This window comes from Acomys russatus, chromosome 24 (genome assembly GCF_903995435.1).
Source record: "Acomys russatus chromosome 24, mAcoRus1.1, whole genome shotgun sequence".
NCBI classification, from domain to species: Eukaryota; Metazoa; Chordata; class Mammalia; order Rodentia; family Muridae; genus Acomys; species Acomys russatus.
Window position 1 is genome coordinate 52035145 of NC_067160.1, and position 18239 is coordinate 52053383.

Sequence of the window (18239 nt, forward strand, 5' to 3'; positions counted from 1 at the left end):
GAGAAAGACGGACAGACAGATGATAGATAGGTGAAAAAATACATGGTAGGGAAAAAATAGATGTTAGGTAGACAAATAGAAAGATATGCAGATCAGACAGACAGACAGACAGACAGATGATAGAGATGAACGCATGTGTGGATACATGGATGGTTAGACAGACAGATGATGGATGGATGGAGAGAGAAATGCGAAAGGTGGGTGAACAGACGATGAGCGATGGATGAGTGGCCTTCCTTCCTTGGACAGACATGAATAGTTAAAGGTTTGGGCTTTTTCTTTGCTCTACACGGCAAGATCGAATGTTAGTTACCGCTCAAATATTTCGCTTTTCTTTTCCCTTAAATGGTTTATGTCATTGGCTTCTAAAAAAGAGCATTCTTTTTGCCTGTGTATGTATGAATGGCGTGCGTGCATGCATAAGCACTTCCACATGTGTGTGGGTATTCATATGTATGCATGTATGTGGAGGCCGGACGTTGACATCAGGCGTCCTCCTCAACTGCTCTCTACCTTATACATGGAGATAGAATCTGCCCATTGAGCTCAGAGCTCTCCTACTCAGCTAATCCAGCCAGCTCACTCCAGGGATCCCAGCTCTGTCTCCTGTGGACTGGGACTCCTGATGGGCTGCCATCCTCACCTGACATGTTCCTGGCGCTGGGGATCTGCACTCCAGCACTCACATTTGCATAACAAACACTTTTATTTACGGAGCCATCTCCTCAGTTCATATAAAGACCTATTTTCATTATGTGTATTTATGCCTCTGTGTGTGTGTGTGTGTGTGTGTGTGTGTGTGTGTGTGTGTGTGTGTGTGTGTGTGTGTGTGCCATATGTGCAGTGCCTAAAGAAGCCAGAAGAGGGCGTCAGATCCCCTAGGACTGGAGTTACAGACAGTCATGAGCCACCATGTGATGCTGAGAAACCGAGCTTGGTTCCTCCAAGTGCTCTTAACCACTGACCCATTGCTCCACCTCCAGTTGCTTTTAAGCACTTTATTGGAACAAGCTGTAACAACCTGGGCAGCCCTTGGGCAGGAGGGCTGAGCTTCCCCAAACCAGCACGTAAGGTTCATTCTCTGCTACCCAGGTCTGGGAAAGTCCATCCTGTGATGGAGGGGGTGCCTCTAGAAGACTATGCCACCCCAAAGCAGCTGCCTTCTTATCTGACCTCCTCCTGCCCGAGTGAGCAAACATACACACGCATCTCAGCAGACACCACACTGCCTTCCCCGGTCCTCAATCCCAGAGCAAGATCAGCTTCTAAGGCTCCGGGAAGGGTCTGTGCACTCAGGGATCATCCACCATCTGTTCAGGGGAGCCACAGAGATGCATGGTGTGCTGTCATCAGCGAGGGCTGCCTGTGCCATCACTGAGTGGGTCAGCCACTCTCATACCCAGTTTCTAGTCAATATTGGGTACAGGGCCAGACTCAGTCTTTACAGTCTGGGTGGAACCCAGGGCCTTGTGCACGCTACCCACTGAACCACATCCCTAGCCCAATAGTCTACTATTGAGTCCTGGGAGACAAAGCAACCTGACCTAGGAATTATGAGCAGGAGTCAGTGAAGATGGGGCTGGAATCTGGGTCATTCTGACCCCCTTCTCCACCCGCCCCCTGACCCTGCTCCAGGCTGTCAATGAAGCTGGAAGCTGCAGATGCTCTGGGCTCATTTCCCAAGCCTCACTGCTTCTGAAGGGGAGGGAGGTTCGTGACTGGAGGAGGACATTTGCCAAACAGCTGGGCAGATGTAGCGTGCAGCCCCTTGAAGCTAGGCACGCTGGCCGTGGGAATAAGTAAGCCTGTGACCTCGACTTCCCTCAGCCGCCCTCCTGCGTATGAGTCCCAGAAGGGTGGCCAAGGCTTGTCCTTTCTACAGGGGGGAGCATCATCTCTGCATGGACATGAAGAAGCCCCCGGGGCATGTGTAGGGCAAGGAGCGTTAGAAGAGTCCAGGTGTTTGTTTCTCCAGCCTCTTGTCTGGCCCTACTGGTTCCAGTGGCAAGAGTCGGGTATGCAGCCGGCCTCAGATGTCATCTGTAATCATCTCTCTCTGTCTCTCCTCTCTCTCTGTCTCTCTGTCTCTCTCTGTCTCTCTCTCTCTCTCTCTGTCTGTCTGTCTCTGTCTGTCTGTCTGTCTGTCTCTGTCTGTCTCTGTCTGTCTCTGTCTGTCTCTGTCTGTCTGTCTGTCTCTGTCTGTCTGTCTGTCTCTGTCTGTCTCTCTGTCTGTCTGTCTGTCTCTCTCCCTCTCACACACACACACACTCCAATTTTCCCCCACCTACAGTAACCTCATTAGAGTTCCCTGTCCTGCACCATTGTGCCCAACCTCTCCAGGACGCAGTTGTCACATCTCTAGGAGGCAGAGGCTGGAAAAATGTCATGTAGGCTGCTGGGATTCTGTCATTCCCTGAGCCCGAGCCAAGACGGCATCTTCAAAGATACCTCCAAGTGACAAGAACCGCTAAGCTGGTGGCTCTGTCCAAAGACAGAGAGAGAGAAAAAAATGTTCCCAGAGCCTCTGTTGTCCCCTCCAGGAGCCCAGAAGCCCCTCAAATGCCTCTGCCAGGGCTTCTCTTCCTGAATACTCAGTGGATCTTGGCTTGGTCTGTTACTGTTCACTCGCTATGTGCTGGGCACAGTCCTGCTGGCCTCAGAGCTTCTGTCTCTGCTGTTCTCTATAGCCAGGATGCTGTTCCCGGTCCTATTTGATCCTTCTCCACCAAGTTAGCACCTCAACTCAGGAATGCCATTGCGAGAGTGGCCACCGCAGTGACTAGAGACATAGGAGTGTGGTAACCTGCGTCTGTATGGTTGCGCTAAGGTACTATGGCAAAGATGGCACCTTCCAGACGTACCTATTGGATAAGGTTGACCCTGAGAAGCTGGCCTAATCCCCCCCCACACACACAGCAGGCCTCTGGGAGCCCCCACTGTCAGACCCATCACTCCTTATCCACAGGCACCCACCTCCTAGACACCCAGCCCCGTCTCTCCTTCTCCCTCCAATCCCCCCCCCCCCCCCGCAACATCTCTCCTCTGCAAAGACTCAAGCCTGGAAAACCGTTGACAAGGGACTGTCCCCTCTGTCTGGTCAGGCCACTCCTTGCTGCTGACCTGACATGAGCCAGGCTGGTCCCAGGATACATTCAGGGTTCACTTTCCCAGCATATGACTGCATCAGGATAATGAGAGCCGGCCTGAGGGAGCTGACATCTTACAGGTGCCTGGAGTTCCAGCCTCCCAGGAGAGGCTCCTGGAGCCAGACCAAAGGAGCAAGGACCCTCTGGCTAGGGGAGATACCCTTGGGCTAAAGGAATGAGGGCCCCTGTGCTAAGCAGGGGGAAACCCCAAAGCTAAGGGAGGGAGGACATCTGGCCTAAGAAGATGAACGGGAGAGAGAATTGTCGGGCTAAGGGAGAGAAGCTCCTGGGGGCGGGGCATGGTAATTAGGGTGCAGTAAAGACCTCTGCACATACACATGAACGCCAGTGGCCCCCACATGTGCTAAAAAGCCGCCCCAGCCATGAGCAGTTCTGAGCCCATCCTAGCTGACCCAAACCCTCTCCTCAGGATGGTGGCGCACCTGGAGACCCAAAGACAGGAGGGGACTCTAAACCTGTCAGCAGTCAGACATATGCAAATTAAAACAGGCCACTATCTGTCACGTATTAATTTAGCATGAAGTCCTTATAGCACACTAAACAGAGAGACCAGCCGGGATGTGATAAACACAGTCTCCCAGTGTGTCCTGGGTGGGGCAAAATGCAGGGAGGTTTCCCATACCGATGAAAATGCAAAAGGCGGGGCGGGGCGGGGGGCACTTCCACAGAGCAGTTTCACTTCCAGAAAAACACACATAAAATAAGCATAAATATATCTAGTTTTTAAAGTGTGTACTTTGAAAAAAATTAAGATTGCATATGTTTTTGGAAGCAGCTGAGATGGTCCACCAAGCCTTATGACCTGAACTTTACTCACAGGAGCCACGCAGTGGAGGGGGGAAATGGACTCCCAAAAGCCTTCCTCTGACCATTACATTCATGCAGTCACACACACAGCTAAATGTTAAGAAAGAGGGAGAGTATATGCATATATACTGTTGCACACATGCACACACAAGTGCACGCACACAGATACACCCACACACACACACTGCCTGAAAGGACATAAGAATACTAAACTTTGCATTTCTTGAACACTGTACTCTTAGAATGTTTTATAAATGTATATTCATTTTGCTGCTTCAGGGTCGAGCTTTGTTGTCGCGATGGAACGCAGGCTCTGTGCAGGCGAAGCGCGTGCTCCACCCCCAAGCCCTGCTTTGGCAGTGTTCGAAGGAAACAGATTACTAACTGGAAGGCCTGTACCGTGAGCCAAAGCTTGACGAAGAGCAGAAAAGTAGAGCTTCCCAGACCGTTTGAACAGACTAACCCAAACACAAACCTCCTGCACCTGTCCTCAAGCGAGGAAGCCAGCTCAGTACAAGTGGAAAGCCGCCATGAGCAGGGGCTGAAGTGAGGACCATGGGAGCCAGTCACAACAGAGGGATTGCATATGTGGGTCAACCGGAAACAGACCCTAGCAACGCCACAACAAAAGCTGGAAATGTACCTGCTAAAATCAGTAGCCGTTCCCAAACTCCACGGAGGATTACTGTTCTGCGTATGTGTGTTATTTTTGTTTTAAGACAGAGTCTCGTGTAGCTCAGGCTAGCCCCAAACTCTCTGTATGTTGCAGGATGGCCTTGAATCTCTGACCCCTGCCTCCTCCAGCTCCCAGGGGCTGGGTTTACAGAGCTTGACCACCACTGCCGGTTTCATGTGATGCTAAGGACCAGGGTCAAGGCTCCGTGCACCTTAGCTGAGGGCTCTTCAGCTGGGTAGTGCCCTCAACCCTATCCTGGGAATTTGTTTCCTTTCTGTTTGTTTTTGGTTTTGCTTCTTATTTGGGTTTTTCTTCTGGTTCAGTTTTTGTGCTTTTTGCTTTTGGGGTGTTAGAAATAAGAAGCGTCGTTCTTTGCCTGATGGTTTAAAAACAAAACAAAAAGCCAAAAACAAACTTCAAATCCAGAGCCACCATCTTAGGGCTCAGGCTTAGGGCTCAGTGGTTAAGTGCACGTTTAGCACACGCACAGGCCTGGATTTGTCCCCTGGCACCAAGAGACAACCAAACGGGGCTGGAGAGATGGCTCAGAGGTTAAGAACACTGCCTGTTCTTCCAAAGGTCCTGAGTTCAATTCCCAGAAACCACATGGTGGCCCACAACCATCTATAATGAGATCTGGTGCCCTCTTCTGGTGAGCAGATGTACGTGCAAGCAAAACACCGTATACATATACATTTTATATATATATATATACATTATATATACATATATATATATGAGAGAGAGAGAGAAAAACAATCAACCCACCAACCACCAAAAGAATCGACCTGTAAGTAGCATAAAACCAGAAATGAGACAGGACACCTGTGCCCACCACCTTTCCTTGATATCATTTGGTAAGCACAGCTGACAAGGCAGACACTGGAGAAAAGTGAGAGCTGAGGAGCGCGGGGGAGAGCGCTGCTAGAAATTGCGCATGCTCAGGAAGCCTGCGCAGCCAACCCAGGGAGCCTGCGCACAGTGTGCATCAACCCAGGAAGCTTCAGACACCACCTAAGCTTAGTTTAAAGAAAAATCTTGAGGGCCTAGGGAGCAGGCTCAGCAGTAAAAAGCTGACTGCACGAGTGAGGATCTCAGGTCAGACTCTCAGTGCCGCGGTTTCCAGCCGCGGTGGTGTGAGTCTAGAACCCCAGCACAGGAGACAGGAGACAGGAGGTTCGCTATGGTTACCTAGCCAGCCAGTCTAGCCTATCCGGAAGGAGCTCCCGGTTCATTGAGAGACTTTGTCTCCAAAAACAAGCTGAATGGAGACCAAGGAAGATCCCCAACACGAACCTCTGTCCCTGCCCCCCCCCCATACCACCTGCACACACACACTCACCTGCACACATATGAACACATGTGGATAACAAAATCTTGGCCAACATGGTACCTCATGGAAAAGAATGCAGTTAAAAATGATCTTAACTTAGTTGCTTAATCAGAGGAACTTGTAGGAAAAGAAAATAGAGCCTCGTTAATGGAAGTGTGCCTGCAGAAGAAGGATCAGGACTTTGGGGAGCAGGTAGATTCCTTCAAATAACGGTTACAACTAAATTCAAGATAAGGTAAAATTCTGAGCAAAATCACAGTCAGTTTCTAGAAGACTTTAATTTAAATTTAATTTATTTATCTTTGCACCAGGATCTTACTAGGTAAGCCCTGCCTGACATGGAATTTGCTACGTAGACCCCAGGTTGGCCTCGAACTCACAGGGATCCACCTGCCTCTGCCTCCTGAACACTGGGATTAAAAGTGTGTATCACTTAGCTTGTATTTTTACTTGTGTGTGTGTGTGTGTGTGTGTGTGCGCGCGCGCGCGTGCGCGCACGCGTGCAAGTGGCACATATATTGCCCTGTGCATATTAGTGTAGGTGCCCCAGAGCCCAGAAGAGGGAGTCAGGCCCCCTAGAGCTGGGTTTACAGGCAGTCAACTCCTACCCAGAGCAAATGCTGGAAACCAAGCCCGGGTCCTCTGTAAGAACAGCCAGAGTTCTTAGCTGCTGAGCCATCTCTCCAGCCCAAAGCTGACTTTTTAAAAAGACGTTAACAACGGTTTTCTGTCACCTAATATTTCATCTGAAAGAATAAATACTTCAGAGCAGTTTTTAAATGAAGACGATGAGGAGATGGGGATGTTGCTAAGCAACAGAATCTGTGCTTAGACAGCACTTGGAAGGTAGAAGCTGAGGAGTCGGGACTTCAAGATGATCCTCGGGTACCCAGGAAGCCAGGCCACATGAAATTGTTCAAAATAAAAAGCAAGAAAGAAGGTTCTGGCTCCCGTCTCTAGCAGCATAAAAACAAAGAGATAAAATGAGGTTTAAAAATAGAAGAAGAAATTGGTGTAAGTCGCTTTAAAAAAAAAGGGGGGGGGCGTGTAGAGGACAAAGGAAAGCCTGGGCCTGAGTTAGTAAGGCTGCTTCCCACCGGGCTAGGAGTTAACGATGCTGAACCGTGCTTGTCCATGCTGGGATGGATGGCAGACAGACGCGGCAAGCCAGGTTTGTCAGCATTGCAACGGGAGGTTAGAGATAAGCCACATGTGTTCAGCCCGGCTTTACGTGGGAAGGTTACAACAGTGCATGTGGTAGTGATTTAGTGCTGGAGACATCAGTACGCAGGCATGCTCTGCTTGGAGGGATGCGGGTGTGTGCTAAGCATCCTTCCTGCTGCTGCAATAAGATACACAGCAGAAGCAGAGGCGGGGAGGGGCTGCGGAGAGGATGTATCTGGACCCAAGGTTAGGAGGTTCTGGTCTGCTGGCTGGTGGTACCGCACACCTTTAATCCCAGCACTCAGAAGACAGAGGCAAGTGGATCTCTGAGTTTGGTGTTAGCCTGGTCTGCAGAGTGAGTTCCTGGACAGCCAGGGCTACACAGAGAAACTGCGTCAAAGACAGCGAGGGGGGTGTTTATGGTCTATCGCATCAGGAAGGAACAGGAAAGCTCATGGTGAGGGGAGCATGTACTAGGACAGCTCGTGTGTCTACAGGTCCGGAAGTGGCAGGCAGCTTTCTCCTGGTTTCCACCGGCTTCCTACTCCTCCCCTTTTAATTCAGTTGGGGCCCTCAGCTAAAAGGGTCTGCTGCCTGCATTTAAGGAGGGCCTTCCCAGTCACTCTGTCTTCTCTAGAAACCCCTCACAAGAGAGTGCCCCATTAATGCCAAAGGTGTTTCTTTCCCCCAGTGAAGCTGACAGTCAAAATTAACTGGTATGAGCTGAGATGGTTATAGCTAGACACAGTGTGGGCAGCAGGATGGCTCATCGGGTAGGAGAGCTTGCTGCCAAGCCTTGGAGCCTGAGGTGGACCCAGGGGACCCACATGGTAGGAAAGAACTGACTTCCGCAAGCTGTCCTCTGACCTCCTTATGCATGCACGGCACATGTCTGCTCACATTCTCTCCCCAATTTTGTTGCTGTTGCTTTGTCTTGTTTTTTGAGACAGGGTTTCTCTGTATAGCCCTGGCTGTCCTGGAACTCTCTTTGTAGACCAGGCTGGCCTTGAACTCACAGCGATCCGTCTGCCTTTGCCTTTCCGGTGCTGGGACTTAAAGGCGTGCACCACCACTGCCCAGCAATAAAAAATAAAAATAAAAAGTAAACTAGAAATACTCAGAGAAGCACAAGTAAGTTCTGTGTACACTCACATCTCCCTGCTCCATCGTTGAAGGGGTCAGAAGCAGAGACCCTAAGCAAGCACAAGCACATTTAGCACCAGAGCCCGGCTGCTAATGCTGGTCCCCAACAAAGGCAACCAACGTGTGCCTGCAGCATCTCTCAGTGTCGAGGGGTGCTCAGGGTTTAACCTTATAGAGCTTGGGGCTGCAGCTCTGGTTAGCAGGGCACCTTCCCAGCATGCACTGAGCCCTGGGGTTCCATCCCAGAGTGGCATAAGGGGATATGGGACACACCTGTGATCCCAGCACTCAGGTCACTATCAGCTACACAGCAAGTTCAAGGCCAGCCTAGACTACATGAAGCCTTGTATAGAAGTTATAAATGTATCAGTAAATAAGAACAACGCGTTAAAAGCTCTCCCAGAGCCGGGCGTGGTGGCGCATGCCTTTAATCCCAGCACTCGGGAGGCAGAGGTAGGTGAATCTTCATGAGTTCGAGGCCAGCCTGGTACACGTAGTGAGTACAGGACAGCCAGGGCTACAGGACGGCCAGGGCGAGTACACCGAGAAAGTCTGTCTTGAAAAAAAATAATAATAAATATTTTTTAAAAATAAAAAATAAATAAAAGCTCTCCCAGGCTACACTGGGAATGTGCACAGAAACACAGAAGCCAAGCTAATGAGTTTCCAAGGACCAAAGCCTGAAGAGTGAGCCAGAAAATAAGCAAAGTAGTCTTGGATCAGAACCAAGCTAGGAAAAATAAAAATAAAAAGAGATGTGCTTCTATGGCAAACAAGATACATACATGGAGTACGTGATAAATAAGTAAATAAATGAGAAAGAAAAGACCACTCCCTTACACAAGAAAAGTCTCAGTCACTCCTAAAGCTTCCAAAGAGACAACAGAGGAAGAGCAAGGGTCCCCTTCCCACCGGAGGGCCGCTGCCGGCTGGCACCTGGCCAGGCATGGCAGGGTGTGCAGGCCGCCCTGGGGGAAGAGTCCATCCTTCCTGGATATGGTAGCCCTGGCATCGGACCCTCTTTGCTCTTCTCCGACCCAAAGCGCCTGACCAGCAAAGCATGGGCGTAAAATGCCCCAAGGCTGGAGAGATGGCTCAGTGGGTGCAGTGCCTCCTGCATGTACACCACACATGTACCTCACACATGTACATGCGTGCACGTCGCGTGCATACAATATGCATGTGTGTGCATGTATACCACACGAGAGCACACATACGGCACTTGTGCATAAACATGTACACTTTACATGGATATGAACGTGTACCACACACATCACACATACACACGCATGCACACCACATATGTACACCATACATGTATACGTATGTATACCATGTGTGAGCACATACGTAGCACACCTGCACATAGAATACATACAGGACATTTCTGCCCTATCTTCACATTAATTCCAAAATCTAAAACTGTTATGGAATAAAACCTTGACTAAAAGTTTTGTTTGTTTGTTTGTTTGTTTGTTTGTTTGTTTTTGATTTTTCGAGACAGGGTCTCTCTGTGTAGCCTTGGCTGTCCTGAGCTCACTCCGTAGACCAGGCTGGCCTCAAACTCACATCGATCCACCTGCCTCTGCCTCCCTGAGTGCTGGGATTAAAGGCGTGCGCCACCATGCCCGGCCTTTTGTTTTTTGTTTTTTGTTTTTTTTGGGGGGGGGTCTGATTGACTAAAAGTTTTATGAGAAATATAAAACCAGGCATGAGAGCACACACCTGTGATCCCAGCAACCGTGGGTTCAAGGTGTGCCTGGGCTGCATAGCAGAACTATCTCAAAAAACAGAAACAGGAAAATATGTGGTGGGGCACAGTGGCAAATGTGTAGTCTCAGGACAGTCAGGGATTAAAGGCCAAGTTCTAGGCCAGCCCGGGCTATGTAAGACCCATCTCAAACAAAACGAACAAACAAAAAAGCTAGATATGGTGGCACATGCCTTTAATCCCAGCACTCTGGGGGCAGAGGCAGGTCTGTCTCTATGAGTTTAAGGCTAGCCAGGGCTACATAGCTAGCCTGACTTGGAAAACAAACAAACAAACGAGTTACCATCATAATAATAGAAAAACAGGAGTCCCTCTCTTAACATGTGTTACTAAGGCTGATAATTGAGATAGTGTGTTCCTGGCACAAGAATCGTCTTGCAGCAGAAAGTCTGGAAACCCAGGCGTCCTCCTACGCTGTTAGGTAATTTGGGAACAAAGCAAGAGCCAGTGATGGAAAAGAAAGGCTCGGTCAGTAAAGTGCCCGCCTCCCAAGCTTGAGGACCTGGGTCCAGATCTCCAGCACCCACGGAAAATCCGGGCGCAGTGATAAACAGCTGTAAGGCCTACGCTGGGAAGGCAGAGGCAGGCAGATCCCAGGGGTGTGCTGCCAGCCAGCCAGACTGACTGACTTGATGCTCTCTAGTGTCAGTGAGAGATCCTGCCTCAAAAATAGGGTGACGTCAGCCTCTGTCCTCTATGTACACACATGCACATGCATACAGGAACATGTACTCATAAGCAAATGTACATGTATAACACACATAGATGCGAGTGCATGTATCACATATCCTCATACCCTCATACAAACACATGTACAGAGCAAGGATAACTTTACAAAATGAACCTAAATAAGTAAGTATTTATTAATAATTTTGTTTAATTATAATATCTCATTATATTAGTTTTTCTTTCTTTTTTTTTTTTAGGGTTTTCTTTCTTTTTTTTTTTTTTTTTTTTTTTTTTTTTTTTTTTTTTTTTTTGTTTGTTTGTTTTTTGAGGCAGGGTTTCCCTGTGTAGCTTTGGCTGTCCACGAACTCACTCTGTAGACCAGGCTGACCTTGAACTCACAGAGATCCACCTGCCTCAGCCTTCTGAGTGCTGGGATTAAAAGTATGAGCCGCCACCACCACCAACAACAACAATAACACACACACCCCAGCTATATGTTAGATTTTTTTTTTTACACTGTAGGCCAATTTATTTTTAATTAAAGGCATTAAAAGGATTTGATGCCAAGAAAATAAAAAACAAAACAAATAAATTACCTATAACTAATTTTATGATGAAAATATAAAATACACCATTCTAAGTATGCAAGTGGGAAAATGCAATGAAGAAAAGGTCAATAGATTTCTCTACATAAATGTTGAAGCCCTTCAAACCCCAGGAATCACAAACAATATGGAAAGGCAACTGACCAGGGAAAATACTGATCCCTCTGCAGAGGACACAGATCAGTGGTAGGGCACTTGATTTCCATCCATCGCCCCCACAGAGGGTGAGCATTAAACAATGGCAAATTATTGACACCATCAACATAATGTGAACCAGGAAGTGAACTCATTAGGAAGAAAAGCATGCGCAGCACCCCCACCCCCCAAAAGAACCAACAGCGAAACTGACAATGCAGAGGAGAAAACCACTGGGGGATGGAAGGATGGATGGAGGGAGGGAGGGAGGGAGAGGGCGGAGGGAAGGGAGAGGAGGGAGGGCGGACACTCTAATGAACACTTCAAACTGCATTGAGCCTCAGAAGCCATGCAAACAAGATACTGGCCTCTCCCCAAACTCCCGAGTTGGGGGCATCTGTACTATGGCGCCTCAAATGCCTAGAAGATGCCACAGACTTGGAGAGCCACCACCCACCTGCAGTGTAAGAAGTGGCCTAGGCATTCCATTGCAGCCACTGGCAATGTCACCCCGGGGAGTGGGGCTTTTGGAGTGTTTACTGGAGGGAAGCACAAATCCATCTGCGTTTTCAGTCAAAAGCGACAGAGAGTCTGTCACTATTCCACCCTGGAAATTGTCCAGTTTGGCTCATCTGTTTGTTCTCTTGAAATGAGGCTTGCTATGTAGCCTGGCTGCTCTCAAAAGCTCTAACTGCTCCTCCTGCCTCGGTCTCCGCCTCCCGGTCCTAGGGACTTACAGGCGCTGGAAACCACACCCAGCTATGGTTTCTTAAAACTTCCTTTCTATGTTTTTGAATCTTTTTGGTTATTTCAGTCTACATGTATGGATGTTTTGACTACATGTACGTCTGTGGCCAGAAAAGGGCGTCAGATCCCCTGGAACTTACAGACTCCAGTGGTGGGTGCGCCTCCCCCCTCCCCCGACTCGCCCCAGTGTGAGTGTGCAGAATAGAACCTGGGTCTTCTGGAAGAGCAGGCAGAGCTAGCAACTGCTGAGCCGCCTCTCCAGCTCCTAATTCATTTATTTATTGGATGTGCATAGGAATGGACATCGGAGGCCAACGTTCGGAAGTCGCTCCTCCTTTTCCATTATGCATTCTTACGTCATCAAGCTTAGCAGCAAACACCTTTACCCACTAAGCCATCTCACTGGCCCTGCCTTTTGTAATGAAAAAAAAAAAAAAAAAAAAAGAAAACTAAAATTATTTCCAAAGCTCAAAGTCATTCTTTGTTTCCAAGGCTGTGCATTCCAGAAGCACCACCACCAAGACCCGGCATGCTCATGAACACACACACACACACACACACACACACACACACACACACACACACACCACTCCCAGAACATGGAACTGCGGGGAGGGCAGGGCAGAAACCCCTACATCTCTAGTTTATTGTCTACTAAAGGGCATTCCACTTGCTGATTTCAGCAGACACAGCCAGACCCCAGCTTCAATGCTTTTCAGGCCCATACAAGGCAATTCAAGGCCTCCCAGTCCTTGGCAGCTATGGGAAGCAGGAAGCAGGCAACAGGATTGGCTACATCCAGCCCCATCCCACCCCATTTCCACCAAAAGAACTGCCAGACACACACACACACACACACACACACACACACACACACACACACACACACACACACACCTGTCCCTACACGTCACACTGACAGCCAGCTCTCATCCAGCCAGCCATTCACCCTGCCCCATTTTGAGACAATATCTTGAACTTGGGACTTGAACTTCCAATCCTCATGCCTCAGGCACCTGAGGCTGAGACTATAGGTGTGAGCCACCATGCCCAGCTGCATGTGTCATGTTCCGTGCCCCCAAATTGTCCCCCACTGGGCTGCTGGCCCCTCAGTATGAGTCCTAGCACCCCTCTCACTGTGGGCCTTCTAAATCGCTGAGCTTTTCTCCACTGTGGAATCTAGGGGTAGCTTTAGGGAGGGTGGTTTACATAACCTGGTAGGAGGCTTTTTGCTTTGTAAAAAGAGGAGTGAGGAAGCTGGGCTTAGTGGCGCACATCTTTAATCCCAGCACTCCCGAGGCAGAGGCAAGCAGACCTCTGGGAGTTCGAGGCCAGCCTGGTCTACAAAGTGAGTCTAGGACAGCCAAGGCTACACAGAGAAACCCTGTCTTGGAAAGAAAAAAAAAAAAGAGGAGTGAAGGGCCAGTGAGATGGCTCAAGAGGAAAGGTGCTCACAGCAGTCCTAATGACCCCGTGGTAGAAGAGAACATGGTCCAGTCATGTGACCACCACATCCACATACAAACGTGCACATGGCAAGGAAGTAAGTAGAGGTATGTATGTAATTTAACTGTTTTTAAGTGAGGTAGCTACCAGGATGCTCAGATGAGGGCACGTGCTCACCAGACCCAAGTAGAGGAGCCTCCTTCCTCACCTCCTAAGGACATGTCCTTCCCAAAGTTCTTTTTTCCACGTTGTAAAATTGAACATAAAATTGTTAGAATAAATGTTTATGCCATAGAATGAACAGTAGAAACCTGAACTCCAAAGAAACACAAGGCTCAGCACTTGGGAGGCAGAGGCAGGTGGAGCACTGTGAGTTCGAAGCCAGCCTGGTGTACAAAGTGAGTCCAGGACAGCCAAGGCTACACAGAGAGACCCTGTTTTGAAAAAAAAAACATAAAAAAAGAAAGAAAGAAAGAAGCACAGGGCTGCATGAAGAAAAGTGCATCGAGACCATGCATCTGAATTTGAGGTCCAGCTTTCTTTTCAGCTGTGTTCTTGTCTACTCTGGAGTTTATAGATGCACCCTCTGCACCAGAAATGGAGTGGTGATGCCAAAGCTTCTAGGATGTCAAACAAACAAAAAGTTCATATGTCCTTTCTAAGTCAGCTAAGTGTCTCTAGAATACTCTTGGTCCCTCTAGAGCATCCCTGGTGCCTCTCAGGCATCCGTGGTCCCTCTAGAGCATCCTTGGTGCCTCTCAGGCATCCGTGGTCCCTCTAGAGCATCCCTGGTGCCTCTCAGGCATCCCTGGTCCCTCTAGAGCATCCCTGGTGCCTCTCAGGCATCCCTGGTCCCTCTAGAGCATCCCTGGCCCCCCTAGAGGACCCCGGGTCCCTTTAGAGCATTCCTGGTCTCTCTAGAGCACCCCTTGTCCTTCTCAGGCATCCCTGGTCCCTTCAGAGCATTTCTGGTCTCTCTAGAGCACCCTTGGTCCCTCTAGAGCATGCCTGGTCCCTCTAGAGCACGCCTGGTCTCTCTAGAGAATCTCTTATCTCTCTAGAGCACCCCTGGCCCCTCTAGAGCACCCCTGGCCCCTCTAGAGCACCCCTGGCCCCTCTAGAGGACCCCTGATCCCTTCAAATCTGGCTCTGCAAGGAGGAAAGGGAACAGGCCATGGAGCTTTGTATATATATTTGCCTTTAATGATGACTACTTAATTCTTTCTTCATGTCGGTTGTATTGCCAGTTTTCATTTCCCGGCAGCTGGAACGCCATTTCCAATTGGAAAGATTCCTTTACGTCTGTAGTAAACTTCATCCTGATGAGAATGTATTTTACTACCAATATTTTTTTTAAAAGATGAGCATCATTCAAATTTTAATGGATTTAAAATGAAGTACAGAGGTCTGGTGAGATGGCTTGGTGGATAAAGGCATTTGCTATCAAGCCTGTCAACCTAAGTTCCAACTTTGGGACCTCACAGGGTGGGAGGGGAGAAGCAACTCCTGCAAGCCGTCCTCTGACCTAAACACACACGGCATGTGCGTACGCACACACACAACTGAATATTGAAAAATTAGAAAGAAAGAAAGAAAGAAAGACATAAAAGGAAGCACAGAGAAAACATGGAAGGAAGGAAAGAGATAAAGGAAAGGGAGAGAGAGAACAAAGACTGGGGGGAAGGAAGGAAGGAAAAAAGGAATGAAGGGCTAAGCCTTGAAGGTTGGTGGCCCACATACCCACTCAGTGCCCACAGGGCATCTGAAGTTAGGGCCAGGAACGGGCTTCAGAAGCCTCATTTTGTGCTCAAGACACTGTCTCAAGAGGCTGTCACCCCATCCTGCAATGGGAACCAAGTGTTTTCAAGACAAACACAGTAGTGGTATCACCTGGCAAGTGGCTTCAGGAAAGCCTGTTGCTCCCCCAAGAGCAATAGCGCCTCTGGAAGCCAAGACCAGACTAAAAAGTGGGAGAGAGTTGGGGAGTTAAAGACTGACCTGAGTGCCAGCAAAGACCCACCCACCTCCACACCACACCCAATCTCAGTATCTTTTTGGGTCTCCCAGGAGTCTTTTCTAGAGCCCTGGTCCCTGCGCTTAGACCTCAGGATCCCTAGCAAGCAGAGGAGCAAAGCTTCAGAAGGCAGAGCCTGAAGACTGGAGGGCGGGGAGTCAAGCCCCGGGGAAGATTCTATGATTGACAACTGTCCTCCCACAGGGTCTGTGAGCTTGTGTGTCTCCTCAAACACTCCACCGTCAGCGCTGCGCGGAGTCTGTCTTAGCAGTGGGGCCCTTTAAAGCTAGCCTGGATAGACTTTGCGGCTTCAAAGAGAATAACGAATGCAACTCTCAGGAGTAAGGCAGGCGTATAGAGGAGCCCAAATCCCTGCTTCTCTCCTACTTCAGTGTAAATTTGAATTTTTTTAATAAAAAAAAATGTTGAGAAACCAGGTACGGTGGCGCACACCTGTAATTCCAGCACTCAGGAGGCAGAGGCAGGCAGATCTCTGTGAGTTCAAGGCCAGCCTGGTCTACACCAAGGCTACACCGAAAAACCCTGTCTCAAAAAACAAAGTTATGAGAAATAATTAGGGTTGCGGATGTGAAGGATGTCTCTCCTCCGTGTGCAAGAGACTTTTCATGGTGAGGTTTCAAAGGGAGTGTTTTCAACCCTGAGCTGAAAAGTAAGGGCTCTTGACTGCGGGGAGAATCTGCAGGTGTCAAGGAGAGACCTGCTTTGCTGGGAGCTTTCCGCTCTGCTGAGCTAGGCAAGCAAAGTGGAAAAGGCAACAGGCTGAGTTACTCCAGCATGGGTTCCACAAACGGCTGCGCTTCCCCCGTTAAAGAGTGGCCTTTGGGATGTCCTGGCTCCCCCCATGCGCAAGCTGGGAGATGACTCTAAGAAAAACCTCAGGAAAGTAACTCAGTCGGCAGAGTGCTTGCCTACTGTGCATTGGCAACCCAGGTTCAATACCCAGCACCGGATAAAGAAGATATGTTGGTGCAGTTCTGTGATCCCAACACTCTAGAAGCTGAGGCAGGAGGGACAGGAGTTCAAGGTCATCCTCCACTACACAGCAAATTGGAGACCAGCCTGGGCTACATGGGAATCCTGCCTCAGAAACGGAAAGGAAAAGAGAAAGAGGGAGGGAGAGAAGGAACGAGGGAAGGAGGGTGACAGGGAGGAAAGGAAGGAAGGCAACATCTCAACATGTTTCCCCATTTCACAGATAGAGAGGGTCAGACTGGGAAGGGTGAGATCAAGCTAGAAACTCTCAAGCCCGGGGGACAACCTGGGCGAGGCAGGAGAAGGCGTGGCCAGGAAGTGGGAATATGCCAGAAGTCGCTCAGACTCTGCCATCGTGAGCCCGGGAGGGCCAGGAGGACTGAAGCCAGGGCGCGAGAGGTGGATGAGAGAGGGGACCTCGAGGACCGCGCGGGGCGCTACCTGGGTCGTGGAAAGGCACCAGCGCATAGTTGGCGATGACCCGGCTGCGGTTGCTCAGGCTGCGCTCCAGAATGCGCGAGGCGCCGTCGATCACCTGCATCAGATCATCCCACATGGAGCCGGTGACATCGAAGACGAAGGCCAGGGTGGCATCTCTTGTCGCGGAGGACAGCGTCCTCGTGGGCGCCTCAGAAGTGATCACCGCCACTACAGTGGAGGTCGCCACCAGCAGCGGCAGGAGCGTTGCCCCAGGCGTCATGCTGAGCCGAAGGCTGCAGCCGCGAGGGGACGCGCAGATAGCAGTGAGAGATGGCAGTGCAGTCTCGCTCTAGCGGGTTCAGTGGACCCAGGCGCTGCAGGGTCCCCCTGGTGGGAGCCCGAGGCGGTCCCTAACGCCCACCCCGCCTCCCGCACCTCCCCCACAGCGCCCCGCGGTGTGACTCAAACTTTCCCAGCCCCGTGGCTCCCTGGTCCAGCCCGGAGGTTAGAAGAGGACGCAGGGCAGACGGCAGGAGGGAGGTGGGGCTGCAGGCAAGGGCGAGGGACGAGGGTGCGGGAATCCGCGGACACCTGCTTTGCATTCACTATACCTCCACCCAGCCATCCCAGGGACCCCAGTGGCTCTGAGCCAACCCGGTATTGGAATTACCCTTGTCAAAAATCCACAAGCCTAAGCCTCTCGTCCACCATGAGCACAGCATTTCACAGATATTTTCTAGAAGGGGGGGGGGGGAAATGCTAAGACCAAACCTATTTGATCCAGGCCATCGGAGGCTTAGAGAGAGAGATGAGCGCACCTACTAAGTGATGTAGGCAGCATCAAAAGCCAAACGTAGAAGGTCCCCAAATTCCTCGAGTTCTGTTGTCTCCCCCTGAGTATTGTAAGATAGTGTTGCAGGTCATATGGGGACACTCCAGGGGATGGGGCACACACTCCTCTGGTCACCTGCCTAAGCAAGCTCATGGGTTGCATATGAAGGGGTGTGGACACACAGAAGTGGGCTGGTCCACTGTGCTCCTCTGCCATGGGCGGGTCACGGTGCTGCCTCCACTACTGGGCTAAGTGGGAGATGTCCTCTCCACAATCAGGCCGAGTAGGGGGGGTGCTCTCTCTGCCATTTGGACTGC

General features: G+C 49.9%; 1 protein-coding gene across 1 annotated transcript in view; it reads right to left on the reverse strand.

Annotated features, from left to right (window-relative positions):
- Hmcn2 (hemicentin 2) overlaps positions 1-17410 on the reverse strand; it is a 154314-nt gene extending 136904 nt beyond the window's left edge. The window contains exon 1 of the mRNA XM_051166434.1: positions 17112-17410. Within this exon, the coding sequence (XP_051022391.1) occupies positions 17112-17370 (259 nt within the window). The 5' untranslated portion in view covers positions 17371-17410. The remainder of the gene's footprint in view (positions 1-17111) is intronic.
- Positions 17411-18239: the final 829 nt, after the last annotated feature.